The sequence below is a fragment of the Periophthalmus magnuspinnatus genome, chromosome 2 (genome assembly GCF_009829125.3).
Source record: "Periophthalmus magnuspinnatus isolate fPerMag1 chromosome 2, fPerMag1.2.pri, whole genome shotgun sequence".
Lineage (NCBI taxonomy): Eukaryota > Metazoa > Chordata > Actinopteri > Gobiiformes > Gobiidae > Periophthalmus > Periophthalmus magnuspinnatus.
The window spans coordinates 16,447,199-16,465,217 of NC_047127.1; the positions used below are offsets into that span (position 1 = coordinate 16,447,199).

General features: G+C 42.8%; 1 protein-coding gene across 1 annotated transcript in view; it reads left to right on the top strand.

Annotated features, from left to right (window-relative positions):
• LOC117381229 (ras-associated and pleckstrin homology domains-containing protein 1) overlaps positions 1-15,264 on the top strand; it is a 28,409-nt gene extending 13,145 nt beyond the window's left edge. The window contains exons 3-16 of the mRNA XM_055228773.1: positions 1,507-1,626; positions 2,922-3,027; positions 3,450-3,647; positions 3,824-4,158; positions 6,022-6,096; positions 7,503-7,580; positions 8,793-8,952; positions 9,231-9,352; positions 9,881-9,946; positions 10,025-10,168; positions 10,249-10,359; positions 11,614-11,833; positions 11,978-12,108; positions 12,583-15,264. Of these exons, the coding sequence (XP_055084748.1) occupies positions 1,507-1,626; positions 2,922-3,027; positions 3,450-3,647; positions 3,824-4,158; positions 6,022-6,096; positions 7,503-7,580; positions 8,793-8,952; positions 9,231-9,352; positions 9,881-9,946; positions 10,025-10,168; positions 10,249-10,359; positions 11,614-11,833; positions 11,978-12,108; positions 12,583-15,204 (4,488 nt within the window). The 3' untranslated portion in view covers positions 15,205-15,264. The remainder of the gene's footprint in view (positions 1-1,506; positions 1,627-2,921; positions 3,028-3,449; positions 3,648-3,823; positions 4,159-6,021; positions 6,097-7,502; positions 7,581-8,792; positions 8,953-9,230; positions 9,353-9,880; positions 9,947-10,024; positions 10,169-10,248; positions 10,360-11,613; positions 11,834-11,977; positions 12,109-12,582) is intronic.
• The last annotated feature ends 2,755 nt before the right edge of the window (positions 15,265-18,019 follow it).

The following is an 18,019-nucleotide window of genomic DNA, read 5'->3' on the forward strand; positions in this document are numbered from 1 at the left end:
GGTGTGCGACAGCAGCACAGCTTCAGCACATTTTTGACACGGTGATTCAGAGTCAGATGGTTCCACTTTTCCACGAGACGAGTAACTGGGACCATGGACAAAACCAGAGAATAAACCTGACCTGTACCCGGGCCTAAACCCGCACTAAACCAGGACTGAAACTGAAACTAAACCAGGAGTTTAGTCCTGGTTCATTCCCTGAGCAGCTGCAGTTTCCTGTTAGACTCGGACCAAAAACAAAAAAACAAAAAAAGGAATTCTCGTCCACTTCCTGTTTCTCCTACAGCAGATTCTACAGACATAACACCATTAGTCCGGGTCTGTCAAAGCTTTAGTCCTGGTTTAGTCTGTGGTTTAGTCACTGGTTTAGTCCCTGGTTTAATTCTTTACATTTTTATTTTTGTCAAACTTATTTGGACTCCTAAAATTCCAACAGGTAACCAGACAATGGAAAAATAAAACTTGAAAATTGAGTACTTTTTTCTAAATATAAAAAGTTAAACAGGCACCAGACTGTTAATGATTGGTCAGAGGCTGATAAGACTGAGTAAAATTCAGATCTGACCTAGAGACTCTCCAGACTTTTTTAAAGGGGGTATCAACGGTGCTATTTTTGGAGCTTTTTTCCAAGCTGTAACATTGTTCCCTCATCAAAAACATGCCCAAAGAGGTTTTAGATGTCATCCATGCGTATTTTAGCCATCTCTCCCAGGCCCTTTTCCAAGCCTCCTTATGGTTAGCCTACGTCACCCATGCTCCCACACATTTCTCCATAAATATACAAAACATGATACAAAATGATATACTACAGCTTTACAAACCTGATGCGATGTGCAGTACTTTTATCTGAAAAACGCATACTGATTTTGTTGTGATGGCATTTTGAAGAGGAGTGTCAGAAACAAAAGTGAAACACATTGTTTTGAGTGAATATAGCATTTTCAAAACAATAAATGGTAACATGGTGATCTAAATGTCATGTGTTAGCAGTTAATTTCTCATAGAAGTAAAATATCCCTCTTTAACCTGACCTGTGCAGTAATTGCCTGTGGCCACTAGAGGGAGCTGTGACATCACCATCTGAACCATGGATCTAACAACTACTTACTAGAAATAAATAATTATTTGATTCAGAAAAATGTTTTGTTCCTGCAAATACCATTTCATTTCAGGTTCTACTTACTATTATGGTTTGTTCCTTGGTTTTGTCCCTGACTTAGCCTCTGATAGATCTGATTTAAGTTATTTAAATTATTAAATATTAAATTAATTAACACAATGATCCACAGGATTATAACTACAGAGCAGACAGGAGCACAATATGTCTGCTTTAATGTACGTTCGTTGACTAAAACCATTTGCCACTGTGATCATTTGTGGTATATTATACATGAGTTATTTGTACTTAATACTTTTACTACAGGATTTAACAGTAAAGTGAAGTCTGATGAAAAGTTACATTGATACGTCAAAAATGTCACCGTTCTTTGTTAAATGTGTTCTCAGATGGATCAGGTCTCTGATGATGAGTTGGACCATGGCGCTGAGGAGGACAGTGACAAAGAAGACCAAGATCTGGACCAGATGTTTGGAGCCTGGCTCGGAGAACTCGATAAACTCACACAGGTAACAATGACTACAAGTACTACCACTGCTGCAAGTACTACTACTGCAAAAACTACTACTGCTACTACTACAACTGCAACTGGACAAGCTAACACAGGTAATGAGTACTACTGCAGGCACTGGTATTACCTGGTACTACTGCAAGTATTACTACTACTACTACTGCTACTACTACTTCTATTACTACTGCAAGTACTGACTCGACAAACTCACACAGGTAATGAGTACTACTACTGCTACTGCAAATATGACTACTGAAGGTACTACTACTTCTGTTTGCTACTGCTACTCCTGCTACTACTGCACACAGGTATGAGTAACCTATAAAAATTTGTTGTTGCAAGGACAACTACTATTGTCACTACTACATAAAAATACAAAGTAAATATGTAAGGGGAATATAATATAACAAATGGTCTGATCGGTGGTGGCTTAGGTTTCCATGGCAACCGTTACCATGACAATCTAATTCCTGTCGCCTGGCAACAGTCTCCCATAGCAACCATCTCTTCCTCTATCCTCTGTGTGATAGAGAGGACAGGTTAAAAATACAAGGAATTAAACTACAAACATTTATTTGAAATGCACCAAAAATGAACACAGACACGCCCACTCTTCCTATTGGTCAAGCTCTGTCGGGCTCTGAGTGACAGGTGGATTGAACCAAGTGTGAATTCTTTAGTTACCTTAAAGTCAAAATAATGAAAAAAAATTCAAATTTTTCAATTCACATTATTTTTGTAAAGGCTAAAATCCCAACTGCAGTCGCCTCTTAGGGCTGAACATGAGAATTGAACCAACAGAAATTTAGAAAATCAACAAGAAAACAGATATTGGTTAATAACAGACAAGCAGATTAATCAACAGAAAACAAGCAAATGGATAACTGTCCAAGAACATCCCCTGTCCTTAGACCCTCCTTCTCGGTAAGGAAAAAAAAAAAAAAAAACCCCAGTGAGAAAAAGAGAAACCTCGAGGAGAACCACAGTAAAGAGGAGATCTACTCTCATGGACGGAAAGCTGCAGATGTGTCCAGGACTAATGTGCATCCATTTACAGATAGTTCAAGTCTGTAAGGCCAGAGCCTCTCAACTAAGGGACAGAGGGAGGCTTATCTACAGTAGGGTAGGGGTCATGCTAGCAGGCATTGGGTCATCCAGCCAGGTGAGGGAAGAGAGGATCCGGGTCCACAGAACAGGATCAGGATTCTAGGAGACTATACTAGACCAGGCCTAGACTGAAACTGGGCCCAGGAATCCCCGGACTTGAGGATAATAAAGTGCGTGTTGTTTCAGAGTCTGGACGATGGCCGGCCTCAGAAGAGCGTGCAAAAGCCTCCTCTCAGACAGGAGACCAACATGGCCAACTTCTCCTACCGCTTCTCCATGTACAACATCAACGGTAACACCCCTAGTGTACATATGTAACTATATAACATCCTCTGTAATATCTATAGTCTATATATGTCTATGTACAACATCTATGGTAACTGTATATGTGTCTGTAACAACAACGGTACATTTAGTTACACATGTCTGTGTAAAGTCATAATATAAAGTCAGTCTACTAGTTGATCTACTAGAACATCTGTCCCACAATGGGGAAATTCCAGTGCAGTGTTGCAAAACACAGTTTAAGGACAACCAGACAACAGAAATAGGCACTCAAGAATCAAGATAAAGAAATCTTAGAAAATAAACTTAAACACAACACGATGCAAGTAGAATACAGTAAAATAAAATAAAGGGCTGCAGCAGTGTCCTGTGCAGTAAGTGGCTCTGGCTTCTTATAAACCAGGTCTTACTGAGGTCTGTTTGTTGCAGAGGCGCTGAACCAGGGCGAGCCGGTGGACCTGGACGCTCTCATGGCTGACCTCTGCTCCATTGAACAGGAGCTGACCCCAACTTCCAGACCAGGGTCAGGGGTTAAAGGTCAACAAGCCAAAGGTCATCAGCAGAGGACACAAGTCAGTCAGAGCAATGGGACCAGGAGCAACGCAGGAGGAGCGGGCAGCAGTGGAGGTACAGGACTGGACCAGGGACTGGACCAGGGACTGGACCACTAACAGAATACGGGACAGAACATGGGACAGAATACGGGACAGAACATGGGACAGAACATGGGACAGAACACGGGACAGAACATGGGACAGAACACGGGACTAAACTAGGACCCTTTCTGTGGTCGCCTCCTGTAGGCAGCTCAAGCAGCAGCACCCGTGCATCTCCTGCCAACTCTGTGCGTGGCCCCGCCTCTCGCCCTGCCCCTTCTGCGCTTTCATTGGATGAGATTACCGCTCGTTTGGACCAGGCGTCTGCGAGCATGGACCAGGCGGCTCGGGATTCCTCCTCTTCCTCTGGCTCCTGCTCCTCCTCTGGCCCCACCCCCTCCTCTGGTCCTCCCCACAGGAGACCCTCGGCCGCGTCCACGTGCAGCACGGAAGGCAAGCCTGTGGGGGGAGCTGTAGAGCAGAGGGTCAGTGTGGAGTTGCTGGACACAGAGAGACAGAGCAGTGGACAGAACCAGACTGAGGTGAGAGCTTATACCCTTTAAACTATCTTTGTCTTTAAAAGGGGGTGTTATGTAATGTCTAGATTTTGGAGCTTTCTACCATGTTGTAATGTGGTTCCCTCATCAAAAACATGCAGAGGTTTTAGACGTCATTCATGCATGTTTGAGTAATCAAGCGAGCTCTCCTCCTTATGGTTAGCACTATGAGCCTGTGTAAGGTTTTGCCCACAAGGCTACATCACCAGTGCTCCCACACAACAGTTCTCTGTAAATATACAAAAACATGATACCAAACACTACTACAGCGTGCAGTCATTTTATTAGCAGGATGCACGATGATTGTGTTGTAACAGCGCTCTAGTAGGGTGGAGCATCAAAAATGAAAGTGAAACTTCTAAAACATGCAAAAAGATGCACTCTGGGGCTTTTCTGTAGGGTCTGCTACCTGCTTGTCTCCTACTTGTAATGTTCCACAATATGGCATTAAACTTAGTAAAAATGCATGCAGTTGCAATATAAATGCAATATAAATGAGTGGACTTGTCTTTCCACTGATCTGATCTCTAACTTGACCTGGTAACATTACCATGGATATAGATACATTTAATAGCACACTGTGGAATGTTTTCAGGCAAAAGCAGGTGGCGAACCCTTCACCAGAAATGTCACACAGTGTACCTTTAAGATGTTCTTTCATAAAGGTTTGTGGGGACGGGCATCTGACTTAAAATCTGTCTGACCCAGAGTACAGGTAAATCTGCCCGACGACAGCTCCACTTCACTGCTGCAGGGGGTGACAGCGAAAGGGCTGTTGTAAGTGACAGAGACATTGTTTAGACCTGGTTTAGAACTAAGTTTACACCTGCTTTAGTCCTGGTTTAGTCCTTTGTGAGTAGAACAATTATAATTACAGAAATCAAAATAAAATCTATAATTTTCTCAGTAAATCTTAAATTTTGATCCAGATTTCATAAAAAAATTGAGACACTTTGGCTCATGATAAACAACACAATTATTAAATTGGAAGAAAAAATAGCTAGAAACAATTCTGGTTCAGTACTGTTTTATTCCAGGTTTAGTCCTGGTTTAGACCCTGGTCTTAGTGCTGATCTTGGGTTTAGTCTTCGTCTTGGTTTCAATCCTTGGTTTAGTCCTTGTTATAGTCCTTAGTTCAGTCCTTAGTTCAGTCCTTAGTTTAATCTTGAGTTTAATCTTGAGTTTAATCTTGAGTTTAATCTTGAGTTTAACCTTGAGTTTAACCTTGAGTTTAACCTTGAGTTTAACCTTGAGTTTAACCTTGAGTTTAACCTTGAGTTTAACCTTGAGTTTAGATCTCCGTTCAGTCCTGGTTTAGTACTGGTTTCGTCTTAGGTTTAATCTTAGGTTAAGTCGTACTTTGGGTACTACCTTGGGTCCTACTTTGGGTCCTACTTTGGGTCCTAGGTTGAGTCCTAGGTTTAGTCTTGATTTAATTCTGGTTTAGTCTTGGTTAGACTCTGGTTTAGACCTTGGTTTAGCTTCAGTTTAGTCCCAATTTTGCTTCTATATTTTGTAACATGTCAAATTTGGGCTGAAATATGGACATTTTGAACCTCTCACACTGATTTAGAAGTGTCTCAGTTTTTGTGAAATATGGGAAAGCAATTTTTGTCTTTAGTTTTTCCATGTCACAGATTGTGCCACAAACAAAGTCTTTTGTCTGTGAATGTAACAATGTTAAATGTCACTTTTCTCTTCCATGTTGTTAACCCTCATCTGTCTTTCTGCAGCTACAGCCAATCAAATCGCTTTAACAAATCCAACTTTTAAACTTTTAATTCTCTAAATAATATATACTGTTTTGTTTTTTCTTACTCAAATCATTTCATATTTTTTGTCTTAAAGCATTCGTATCTGGACAGAGAGACATCACTCATTCTGAAAAACATCGCAGGAAAACCAGCTCACCTCCTGACCAAGGTGAGACCACACGGTTTAGTCCTGGTTTAGTCCTGGTTTAGTCCATCTTGGTTCTTCTTTTGTTTTTCTTTTACATGAAACCCTATCACTATTTAATTATGGACAAAGTTCATAGTTCAGTTTGAATCCTAGTTTGTCAGTTCAGATTTCAGTGTTTTTGTTCAATTCCACAGTGCAGCTTTAAATGTCGCCCTTATTTTTCCCGTATTCCTGATCTCTCACATTCCTGTGTCTGATTCTGGGTCACGCTTTTCTGATTGTCCAGGATTTTTTCACCTTTAGACTTTTTTCCCCATAGGTTTTTTGTGGATTAAGTTGAGATGGATTGGGCATGCTCTGAACACTCCCAATGCTCGCAATGCTCCGAATACTCAGACTTTAAAAAGGAGGGATGCTCGTGTGAAATCTGGGTTTGGGGGAGGGTCAAACTGCTGCACGCACAACCTCCGCACGTTTGAAATCACCGACTCTCAAAAATACTGCTTTATTCTATATTTAATACCACAGTTTAACACATAGACACTAGATTTGCAAAGTATTTTCGCATTTTTCCAATTTTGTGAATGGGTTTTTGTTCCATTTTCGGAATGTGCCTTTGTCCTGGTTTTCCAAGATCAAAGTCAGATGCGTCTTAAATCGGAGGAGTAGACGCCATGTTGGAATCATTTTGGGAAATGTAAGGATTACAAACTGAAACTTGACAGATAAATTTGGGCAAAATGATAGTTGCATTTTGGAAAGCAAAGGTAAGGACATGTGGCTACTACTTATACTACTACTACTACTACTTATACTATTACTACTACAACTACTACTGACACACAGGAGCATTTCAGAACATGTATGTACAAATCTAAACTACAGGATTAGCAGTTTTTATGCAGAATAAGACAGGAGGAAATTGCGGTATCGTATGTAGCTGGCAATTTGCCAACTACATCCGTTTAAATTGTTTTTAAAGCTAAATGTTTTTGTGTGGAAGAATTTTAATGCTCTTGAATTCTTGATGGAATTTTCTTGTCATCTTTTTAATAAATGCATAAAACCTTCAAATAGGGTTCTCAAAAGTATCAAAAATCAGATGCTAATCAATAATAAAACTAGTATCGAAACTAGGTATTGATACTAAAAAAGTCCCGTTCACTGGACAGAAATGAACCTGAATAGCTTTAGAATGATCTTGAGCTGTATCAGAACAAGTATAAGACACATAGACTATTATACATCCATGGACCACTATGGAACCTACCTGGACACTGAGGGATTATACAGATATAAGGACACATGAGAATATAAAAGAAAGTACTACCATTTAATGTTGAAAATCACATTCTCAAGAGTGTTTTTATTATTATTGTGGTATCGGGATCGGTATAGAGTATGGACTGTGATGATGTGTGTTTCAGGAGGAGCAGGCGGCCAAACAAAAGGCTGAAAAGATCCGAGTCGCGCTGGAAAAAATCAAAGAGGCTCAAGTCAAAAAGGTAAAAATCATCTCTTGGTTCTGGTTTTAGTCCTGGCTTTAGTCCTGGTTTTAGTCCTGGTTTAGTCTTGGTTTAGTCTTGGTTTAGTCTTGGTTTAGTCTTGGTTTAGTCTTGGTTTAGTCCTGGTTTAGTCCTGGTTTAGTCCTGGTTTAGTCCTTGTTCAGTCCTGGTTTAGTCCTGGTTTAGATCTGGTTTATTGTCTTCTCTTTTTTCATTCACAGCAAAAGTAGATCAGTGCAGTGTTTGATAGTAACAGGCAGACGGCAGTAGAATACAACGAATAGTGATAGTCGGATTGAGCAGAGAAAATGACTAAACCAGGACTAAACCAGGACTGAACAAGGACTAAACCAGGACTGAACAAGGACTAAACCAGGACTAAACCAGGACTAAACCACATCTAAACCACGACAAACATGGGACTAAACAAAGAATATATGTAGAACTGAACCAGGACTAAAGCAGAAGCCACATTTTTCAGCAGATTAGCCCCGATCTGGAATAATCCTTTCAGATATTTAAATATGCTGAACAACAATAAAAACGTGACCGAAAAACGTGTGAAGCTAATCCAAGGATCCCATACACGCATGGACTGCATCTGACGCACAGGGAGGGCATTTCATACACATCCAATCTGTGAATCATGTTTAGTTTAGTTTATTTGAACAGGGACCAAGTGTAAACACATTCATCACATAAAAGAAGAGATTCTCTACACCAGATGGATACAGCTCATGTCCATCTGCAGTCCCCAGGCAGGTTAACAAACCTTTAAAATACATGAGTATCCACCCATTTACAACAGAACCATGCATTCTCCCATTCTTGAATCATTTATCAGAAAATATTAGCCTACATTACAGTTTACCGCATGCATATACAAAATGAATGTAGACAGAGCTGACTCTCTTAAAGGACTTTTCAAGCATTATTAGAGAAGTCCCTCAGGTCAGAATATAGACAGTATATATAAATGGACATAGCTATACTACTAGCCGCAGCGTTGACAGATATGAAGTGATCATGGGCGCGCTTCCGGCTCCATCCACTCAAGTCCATCCACGGCCGCCACTCCCTTTCTCTTGTGTCCATAAATCAAGACATGAACATTGATAACAGACAAATCAGCTGCCTTCTGTTCTGTATGTCAAATCTTAAATATGTCAAATATATCTAAATCCAGTCTAAACCTAGTTGTTGTCCCTGTAGTTGGTGATTCGCGTTCACATGTCAGACGAGAGCTCTAAGACGATGATGGTGGACGAGAGACAGACGGTCAGACAGGTCCTGGACTCTCTGCTGGACAAGTCCCACTGCGGGTACTCCCCTGACTGGAGTCTGGTGGAAACTATATCGGAGCTACGAATGGGTGAGATGTAGTACTGATCCTATTGAAGATACCCTGTTTAGCTTTAATATGAAGGGACATTTACACACACACACTCATACAATATCACACGTCTACAATACAACCACACGTCTCAACAATGAGCATTTTTACATTTACAAAATCATACGTCAGCTTCATCTTCTCATACTGATACCATGGCTCACAATCTAAAATGCTGTAAAAATGCTCTACACATTTTTTGTCAACACACCAAACTTTTGCCTGACAATATTTGCTTTTTTTTTTTTTTTTGGCAGAGCGTATTTTCGAGGACCACGAGAACCTGGTGGAGAACCTCCTTAACTGGACCAGAGACAGTCACAACAAACTGATGTTCATCGAACGCATTGAGAAGTACGCGCTCTTCAAAAACCCTCAGGTAACAACAATATACAAGAAAATATACAAGAAACCCATCAATAAGTACACCCTCTTCAAGAACCCTCAGGTACAAGAACAGTACCTAAACCTTCCTGTCAAACCCATTGATAAGCAGTGCTGGGCCTGGTTAGTACTTGGATGGGACACTACGGGGAACACCTTGTGCCACAGTGGTGCGCCAATGGCAAAAACTGTTAAGTCCTTAGGCAAGACACTTCACTCACATTGCCAAGTATGAATTTGGTGCATGAGTATTGGTGGTGGGAGGGGCCGACGTTGCAGATTGGCAGCCTCGCCTCTGTTGTAGCCACAGCTACCCTGGGACAGACTGACAAAGTATCAGCATTACCGAGTGTGGAGTGAATGAAGAATGCGCTAGTTTAGTTAATATATTTTTTTCTTGCCAAATGACCAAAGAAACAAATTAAGTTATTCTACAGGTTGAAAGAGTTTAGGCAGAATTTAACTTATTTTGCCTAAACCTCTTTGACCAGAGACTAATCCAGGGACTACTTTCTTTTCACAGAACTATTTGTTGGGGCGGAAGGAGACGACTGAAATGGCTGACAGGAACAAGGAGGCTCTTCTGGAAGTGAGGATTCAGAGGACTAAATGTATTTCCAAATATTTTGACAGCAGTTTCTAAAATGTGTTTATTTTATTATGTCAGGAGTGTTTCTGTGGTGGCTCTGTATCTGTGCCTGAAATCGAAGGAGTTTTGTGGCTCAAAGAAGATGGGAAAAAGTCCTGGAAAAAAAGATACTTCCTGCTCCGAGCCTCAGGAATCTACTACGTCCCAAAGGGGAAAGCCAAAGTCTGCTCCTCTGCTTCCTCTGCTCCGCTGCTCCTCTGACCCTTTCCTCTGCTCCTCTGACCTTCTCCTCTTGTTTTTAGGCTTCTCGAGACCTGGTTTGCTTTCTTCAGCTCGATCATGTTAACGTTTATTACGGTCAGGACTATCGTTCCAAATACAAGGCTCCCACAGACTACTGCCTGGCTCTGAAGGTACGGTTTGAGTTTGATCCTCTGAGGCTTCTGTAGTTATAGTTTTGACTATTTTAAAACAAAACCAAAAAACTGTAATTTGTGGTAGCATATTGTGATATTGTAGAAAACCAGTAGTAAAGTAGAATTCAGATTTAAAAGTGTTTAAAAAGTAATTTCTTCTTATTGGTTGAAATGAAATGCCACAAAAGAGAATGGGTTCTGTAGTTCTCTTTGTATTTTAGATTTATTTCATGAAGGTCACATTTTAAACCTGTCCAGAAGCAGTCACGTTTGAGAAAGACTGAACTCTAGACTAAAATTCTCCAAGAATCCCATGCTTTTCAGAACATGTTTGTAGAGGTCTAAACTACAGGATTAGCAGCTTTTACACATAATAAGACCCCATGGAGACACAAGGAGGGCATCCAACACACACGTTTTGGAACATGTTTGTCTAAGCCACAGGGTTAGCAGCTTTCACACAGAATAAGGCCCCATGGAGAGATGGGGGAACTCAGACTTAAAGATGCTCTGTGTAACTTTTCATTGACATGCTATTGCTTTGTCTATAATGTTACACAGTATGGCATTCAAATCAGATGATTTATTCAATTAGAGGTGTTTTTGTTTATAAAATTATAACTTTAAAAACAGACATGCTTATTGTGAGCAGGATCGCCTCTCCACAGATCGTACCAGTTACATAACCTGGTAGTGTCACTTATTGTTTCCATGGAGATAAATACCTTTAGGCCATATTGAGGAGCATATCAGCCAAAGTGATATCATCTCCAGGTTGCACAGTGAACCTTTAAGATTATGTTAAAGAAGGGGTGTCTTTCAGAATCAACTTACCCGAGCCTTCAATCATGTTATAATGTTGTTCTCTCATCAAGAACCTGACTGAAGAACTTCTGTACGAGGCTCCACCCACAAGTCTACAACACCCATGCTCCCACACGACAATTCTCCATAAATATACATAAACATGATATAAAACTGTGCACAGCAACTTGACAAACCTGATGAGATGTGCAGTAGTTTCATTAGCGGGATGGATGCTGATATGTTGTGATAGTGCTCTGAAGGGGGAGTGACTTAGAAAATGGAGGGGAGATGCAGAAACTGAAACTTATTAAACATGTTAATTTGTAATATTTTTCAAACCAATAAAAGATAACATGGTGCTCTAAATATGTTACATGTGTAGCATTTAATACCCCATAGAAGTAAAATACCCCCTCCTTTATTAATATATTGTGTTTTTCTCAGCACCCTCAGATCCAGAAAAAGTCCCAGTACATTAAGTACCTCTGCTGTGACGATGTTCGGACCTTACACCAGTGGGTCAACGGCATTCGGATTGCTAAATATGGCCGACAGCTGTACGTGAACTACCAGGACGCCATGAAAAGGACCGAGGCTGCGTACGATTGGTCATCTCTGTCCACCAACAGTCTGCGGTCCGGATCCAGCTGTACCAGCATCCCAGGTCTGGACCAAACTGGGACTAAAACAGGATTAAACTAGGACTAAACCACCGGGGACTAAACCACCGGGGACTAAACCACCGGGGACTAAACCACCGGGGACTAAACCACCGGGGATTAAACCTCCTGTTTTGCTCCTTTTTTAGAGTCCCAGTCGAACCACTCCGGGGATAGTGGTGTAGACTCTGGTTCTTCTCATGGACGTTCTCAGAGTGTGGTCAGCTCTATCTTCTCTGAGGCCTGGAAGAGAGGAACCCAGATTGAGGAGAGCACCAAGGTACAAAGAGAAAAGTTACACAGTGCACTTTTAAACGGGCCATACCTGTACCTCCTTGTATTTGGCTTCTCATTATAAAAAAATCAGTTTCATCCATCCTGACCACCAGTAGGGAAATAGTACTTTTGTTTTATGTGAAGAACCAGGAAACCAATCAGCACTGTTAGCATGCTAGTTATTGTTAGCTTTACTGTGATGGAAAACCTCCATTCTGGCCTCTGAAAATTGTGAAGAACACTTGTATAACCAGGCAAAGCATCAGCATCTCCATGGAGACCAGTGGATGGAAGATCCTGCTCCTTTAAAATAATGTAATAAGAATATAGTGTATTTTAGGCTTCATTGCCATTTTGTAATGAAGTTGGTATCTTTGGCAAAAAAAACTCTGCTAAAAACAATATAGGAAATGCTTATCAATTTTAATAGAATAAAAGTTAAACCTAAATTTGATACATTGGATTTTTATTTTCACAGCAAATGAGGATGGAAGCAGCTCGAGCAGGAACTCTTCCTCACGGAGCCCACGGACACAAGCACCACAGTCAGCACTCTGTGGATCTGCCTCCTCCTGCTCCTCATCCTCCTCAGAGTCTACCCCAAAACCTACCCCAACCACCCCCTCCACAGGCCCAAAATCTGCCCCAACCTTCTCCTCCAGCTCAGCCTCAACACCTAACCCACAACCAGCCCCAACATCTACCCCAACATCTACCCCAACCACCCCCTTCTCACCCTCACAATCTACAACAGAATCTAACCCAACACCTGCCTCCTGCCCCTCCTAACTCCCAGAATCTGAATCAGAATCTACCCCAGAACCAGACCCACTCTCCCTCTCCTCAGCCTCCTCCAAATCTCTCCTACAAAACCCACAGCCCCACTCACTCTCCCCCCTCCTCTGGATCCAATATGGCGCCTCCCCTTCTTTTGCAAAATGTTTCAAATAATATCTTCCCTCCTCCTCCTCCATCCGCTGCACCTCCTCAGACCTGTACTCCAGTCCGTGCTCCACCTTTGTCCAATCCAGTCATACATTTCCCGCCTCCGCCCGATTCCAGTTTAGACCCTGCCCCGTTGCCATCTCCGGGGGTAACCAGCGAGTGTCCTATCCCACCTGCTCCACCGGGTCACTCCAACCAAACTGTACCAAACCCGCCTTCACCTGCGACACCTGACGTACCACCTATTTCTCCTCCTCCTATGGCTAACCCCGCCCCTCCTCCGCCTCCTCCTCCTCCGCCTTTACCTGTCGAACATTTGCCCCCGCCCCCACCTCCTCCTCCGCCTCCTCCTCCGCCCATCCAAAGCATCTCCGCTCACACCGCCGCTTTAAACATGTATAAATTCAGCACTATAACCAGATTGCAAAACCAGAATAACCAGGCCAGGCAGCAGAGCATCCCCACTCCTCCCCCACCTCCTCCTCCTCCACCCGCACCTCCAGTTGTGGTCAAACCGGTCAACCACATTGCAGCCAGGACAAACGTGCCACCTCCTCCTCTCCCTCCTCCTCTTCCTCCTCCTCAGTTCAGACCAATGCCCGGTTCTGCAATGGCAAAGCTTTCGAATTCGTCCTATTTCCCGAACGCCGCCGCTGAGTTCCCTCCTCCTCCACCGCCACCACCACCGCCTCCAGCATTTTCAGTTAGCAGGATAATGCACACACCATACGCTAATGGGATAAAGCAGGCGTTAAAAGAACGATTTCCGAGCCCTCCGCGTGATTTGTTGCCGCCGAATTCTAGCTTAGATGCTTCGACTCCACCCGCGCAAGCTCCACCCCATTTACCCCCTCCTCCTCCACCACCGCCTCCCCCTCCTCCCCCTCCACAGCAGCATAAATCAGTCCCCCCTCACCCTACTCCGTTTAGTAATCAAATATCATCAAGCTTTCCTCCGCCACCTGCACCCAAAACGTACACTACCGGATTTGTCCCGGCTATACCAGTCTCTCCGGTTACTCCCTTGCCCCCTGCGCCACCTCCACCTGGTTCAGTCGGATGCCACGCCCCGCCTCCCCCTCCTCCTCCACCCCCTCCCCCACCTGCTCCCATGAAAAAGCAATTCCAAAATCCTCCACCAACATTCCCCAAACAGCATAGCATCGCAAAGCCAAACTCATTAGTCAAGCAAATCGCCAGCCAGTTCCCAGGCTCCGCCCCCCACACGGACACGCCCAAACCGCCACTCTCTCCGCCCCCGCCCGCCGTCAAAACCAAACCAAAATGGCAGCCTGATTTCCCGCCTCCACCTTTGGATAACCACACCCCTCCTCCTCCACCCCTCCCCTCTGCAGTAAGTTCTCCTTTAAAGAAATCTCCACCGGAACCGCTCAAAAAGGCACCACCAACGCCACAGAGGAACGCCAAACCGGAATCGTCCTCATCATATTTGGAGAACAGACGGAATCTTCTGAGTAAATTTGGGCAGCGGACCTCCACCTCGGCTCCGTCTCCCCCTCCCTTGTGTCCCAACAGCTCCTCCCCGAATCGGGACACCTCCTCCGGGCCGCCCGCTCCCCCGAAACCAGGAAAACTTAACTTATCCCACTTACCTTTAGCTCTTCAGGCTAAAGTGAACCAGGCTAAAGGTGACTTCCCATCTCCTCCTGCTGATCCAAGTGTGTTTCCTCCACCTCCGAATGCCTGCGAGCTCCTACCACCACCTCCGCCTCCCCCACCTCCTCCTAGCAACGACGCGCATAACCCCAAAGTCGCTGTGGTCAACCCGCAACCCCAAGCTCCGCCTCCTCCTCCGCCCATGCCTCTTGTCAACAATTCCTGGAATAAAGGTTCATTAAAGAAAGTTAATCCACCCAATCCACCTATTTCTCCTCCGACTTCACCCAAAAATGGTTCCTCGGGGCAGGGGAATTTTCTGGACGATCTGCACAGGACTCTGAAGCGGAAGTCGGTGGGTAGGCATGGCTCTCCGGACCAAAGCGGAGGACCCGGGGAGGATTTGGCTCTCCCTCCTCCTCCTCCCGAGCTTCTGAATGCGGGTGGGAATATTTCAGGCTATGCAACGCTCCGACGCGGACCTCCACCCACCCCACCCAAAAGAGGAGACTGTACCAAGCTGACCGGGGAATGCTGAGAAACTGTTACGATTTTTAAAGGTTCTATATTATGCTAAATTGACTCTTTGCTCTGAGCTTTAAGCCCTGTTTTAATGTAGTTACAGCCTCAAAAACAGTTGTTTTGTTTCATTCACATGTTTGAGTAATCCTTCATTATCATGTAGCGGTAGTTCCCAAGTTAACAGCTACCTGGCAATCCAGGGTTGAAATCTTCCTAATGAAGGTGTATGGAGTTTAAAAACGTCCTGTATTACCACATGACATCACAAGGTTTGAGACAAGAACTCAGTCTAAATATTCTGCATCTGTGTGTTAAACATGTGTGAATGAAACAAAATGCTTCAGGTATGTTTGTGATGAGGAAACAACATTAGAACAGATCAGAAAATTGCATAATATGGGCCTTTTAAAGATGTTCTTATGAGATCATGAAGGACTTAAGAGCAATGCTGTATATACAAATGGCCAACAGAAGGAAGAGAATGGGATGAACTGGTCCTGTGTCTGATTTAGATACTGTTTCATTCAAAATTGTCATTGGGTCAAGTGTAATGTGAGTTATAACCATAGAATCTATACATCTCCAACCAGGGACTGAACCAGGGACTAGACCAGGTGCTCTAGTTAAGATAGTCCTGACCAAGACTCGCTCAAGATCTGGAGATGGGTCCCACTGCTCCTGTCAGGTTTAACCCAGAGACACTGATGTATGGGTCAAATGCAGAGGACACATTTTCCTATGAGGACAATAAAGTGTACCTTATGGGACTGGTTTAGTCCTGGTTCAGTCCTGGTTTAGTCCCGGTTCAGCTCCATTCTATTATTCTACTACATTCTACTATTGTTAAAGCATCATTTCCATAAACGCCTTAAAAATGTAGTTGTAACAGAAGGAATTTGAAATGGTTTGTTTGTTTTTTTGCTTTTTTATAAAAAAAATTAATGACTGGATTTTTATAATTGTTTTTATGCAAATTGTGATGAAGAATCATTGCAGCAAATCTGTCTCATTGGAATTTTAACCTGAAGTCTAAAAAGTAAAAGGTCAAATTATTAGGTACCACTATTCTTCAACAAACCTGATTTAGTCCTGGTACAGACATTGTTTAGACCTGGCTTAGATCTTGTTTATGCCTAGTGTACACCTAGTATAGAACTGGTTTAGATTTCACTTAGTCATGGTTTAGTCCTGGTTTAGTCCTGATTTAGTCCTCGGTTTTCGATCTGTATTGTGAAAGATAAGATAGGCTAACCACTCTGCCACACCATATTAGAACAGGTGTACCTAAGATGGCCTCCTGTCATTCTGATGGGACAGATTTGCTTTGTTGGTTTGGGAGAATGTATGAGTTTAAATGTGCTCTGAAGCCTTACACATGTGAACGCTGCACCAGACTCTTTATTTTTAACTCATTTCAATGAATGTCTCAGATTTCATTTCAGACTCCATAAATGTACAGATTTGTCTGCGCTGGAAATGTTTTTGGTTTTTTTTACAAATAGTCTTGATGCCTGCAGATGTTCAGTTTAGCCTTTATTATTTTACATCTCATTCATTGAACTGCCATTTTAAACTCTGCTCCTTTACTCTGCTTTAGACAAGCTCATCAGGCTGTGTTCATTCATCAACTTGACAAAAACTCAGATAAAATGGAATAGTTTAGTTGAAAAAACCTAATAAAAGTATTAAGGAGGATTAAATCTATGACTAAATATCTGAACCTGTTGTTCCTGCCTCTTACAGTTTTAAAAAGGTACTACAATCACAACAGAGCCTGTGTGTCCAGAGCCTTAAGCTGCAGATGGAGACACATCCAAGTGTGTCTCATTCTTAGTACATGGACAGGCCTCATGTGAAAGAACCTCCAGAATGCACTCATTGAGCTGCAGAGGCTGCACTAGCACTGAGTCATGATTGGCTAATGTGATCAGTAAAAGTTTGATTTGATATTTATCTGGTAACCGGTGACACAATTAGATCGAGTTTATGAAATAAAAAATGGTACATACAGTTCAAAACAGTATTTGAGTAGAGTTCCTAAAATGGCAGCTGTGTGTTCATATCTCAGACCAGTGTCACTCTCAGATGGACGAGGCTGTGTCCTGTTACATTTATAAACCATAAATATGTGGAACTGTGTCTGACTCGTGTTTGGGGAATTTTGAGATAGAAATGTAATGAAATAAAATGATTGAACACTGTTTCAAACCTTCTTGTCTTTGTCCCTCTGGTGTCCTGTGAATAATCAGAGCCCTGAGCCCCACACCTCAGTTTGGGAAACACTGCAAGCGTGAAATACAGGGATACAGTGTGCCCTCTAGTGTTTAAATGTACAAACTAAATATCTCTACCTCCCAGGATCCAGGTCTCTAAGCAGAGCCAGACCTGGTCCGTACTTGGATGGGAGACCACTGGGAATACCAGGTGCCACAGTGGGGCAGCATTGACAAAAACTGTTGTTGTGTCCTTAGGCAAGACACTTCACCCACACTGCCCAGCCTGAATGGTGTGTGAGCATTGATGGTGGGAGGGGCTAATGGAGTCTTGCTTCTGTCAGTTTGCCCCAGAGCATCTGTGGCCGAATGTACAAAAGTTAAATGTAGGAGCAAAGTTAGTGAAAACTTTTTCAAGGCAATAAATATGCTCATGTAATGCTATACTGTGGAATACTCCAGGTCAAGAATAACATCTCCATGGAGAAAGGCTGGTGGAAAAGTGGCACAGTGTAGTTTTAGTGGGTAACTTCCTGTGTGTGCCCCATTTGTGGGCAGTGACCTTTGACCTATTTCTTCACTAAAGTAAACATTTAAAACAAACTTTTAGATTGATTC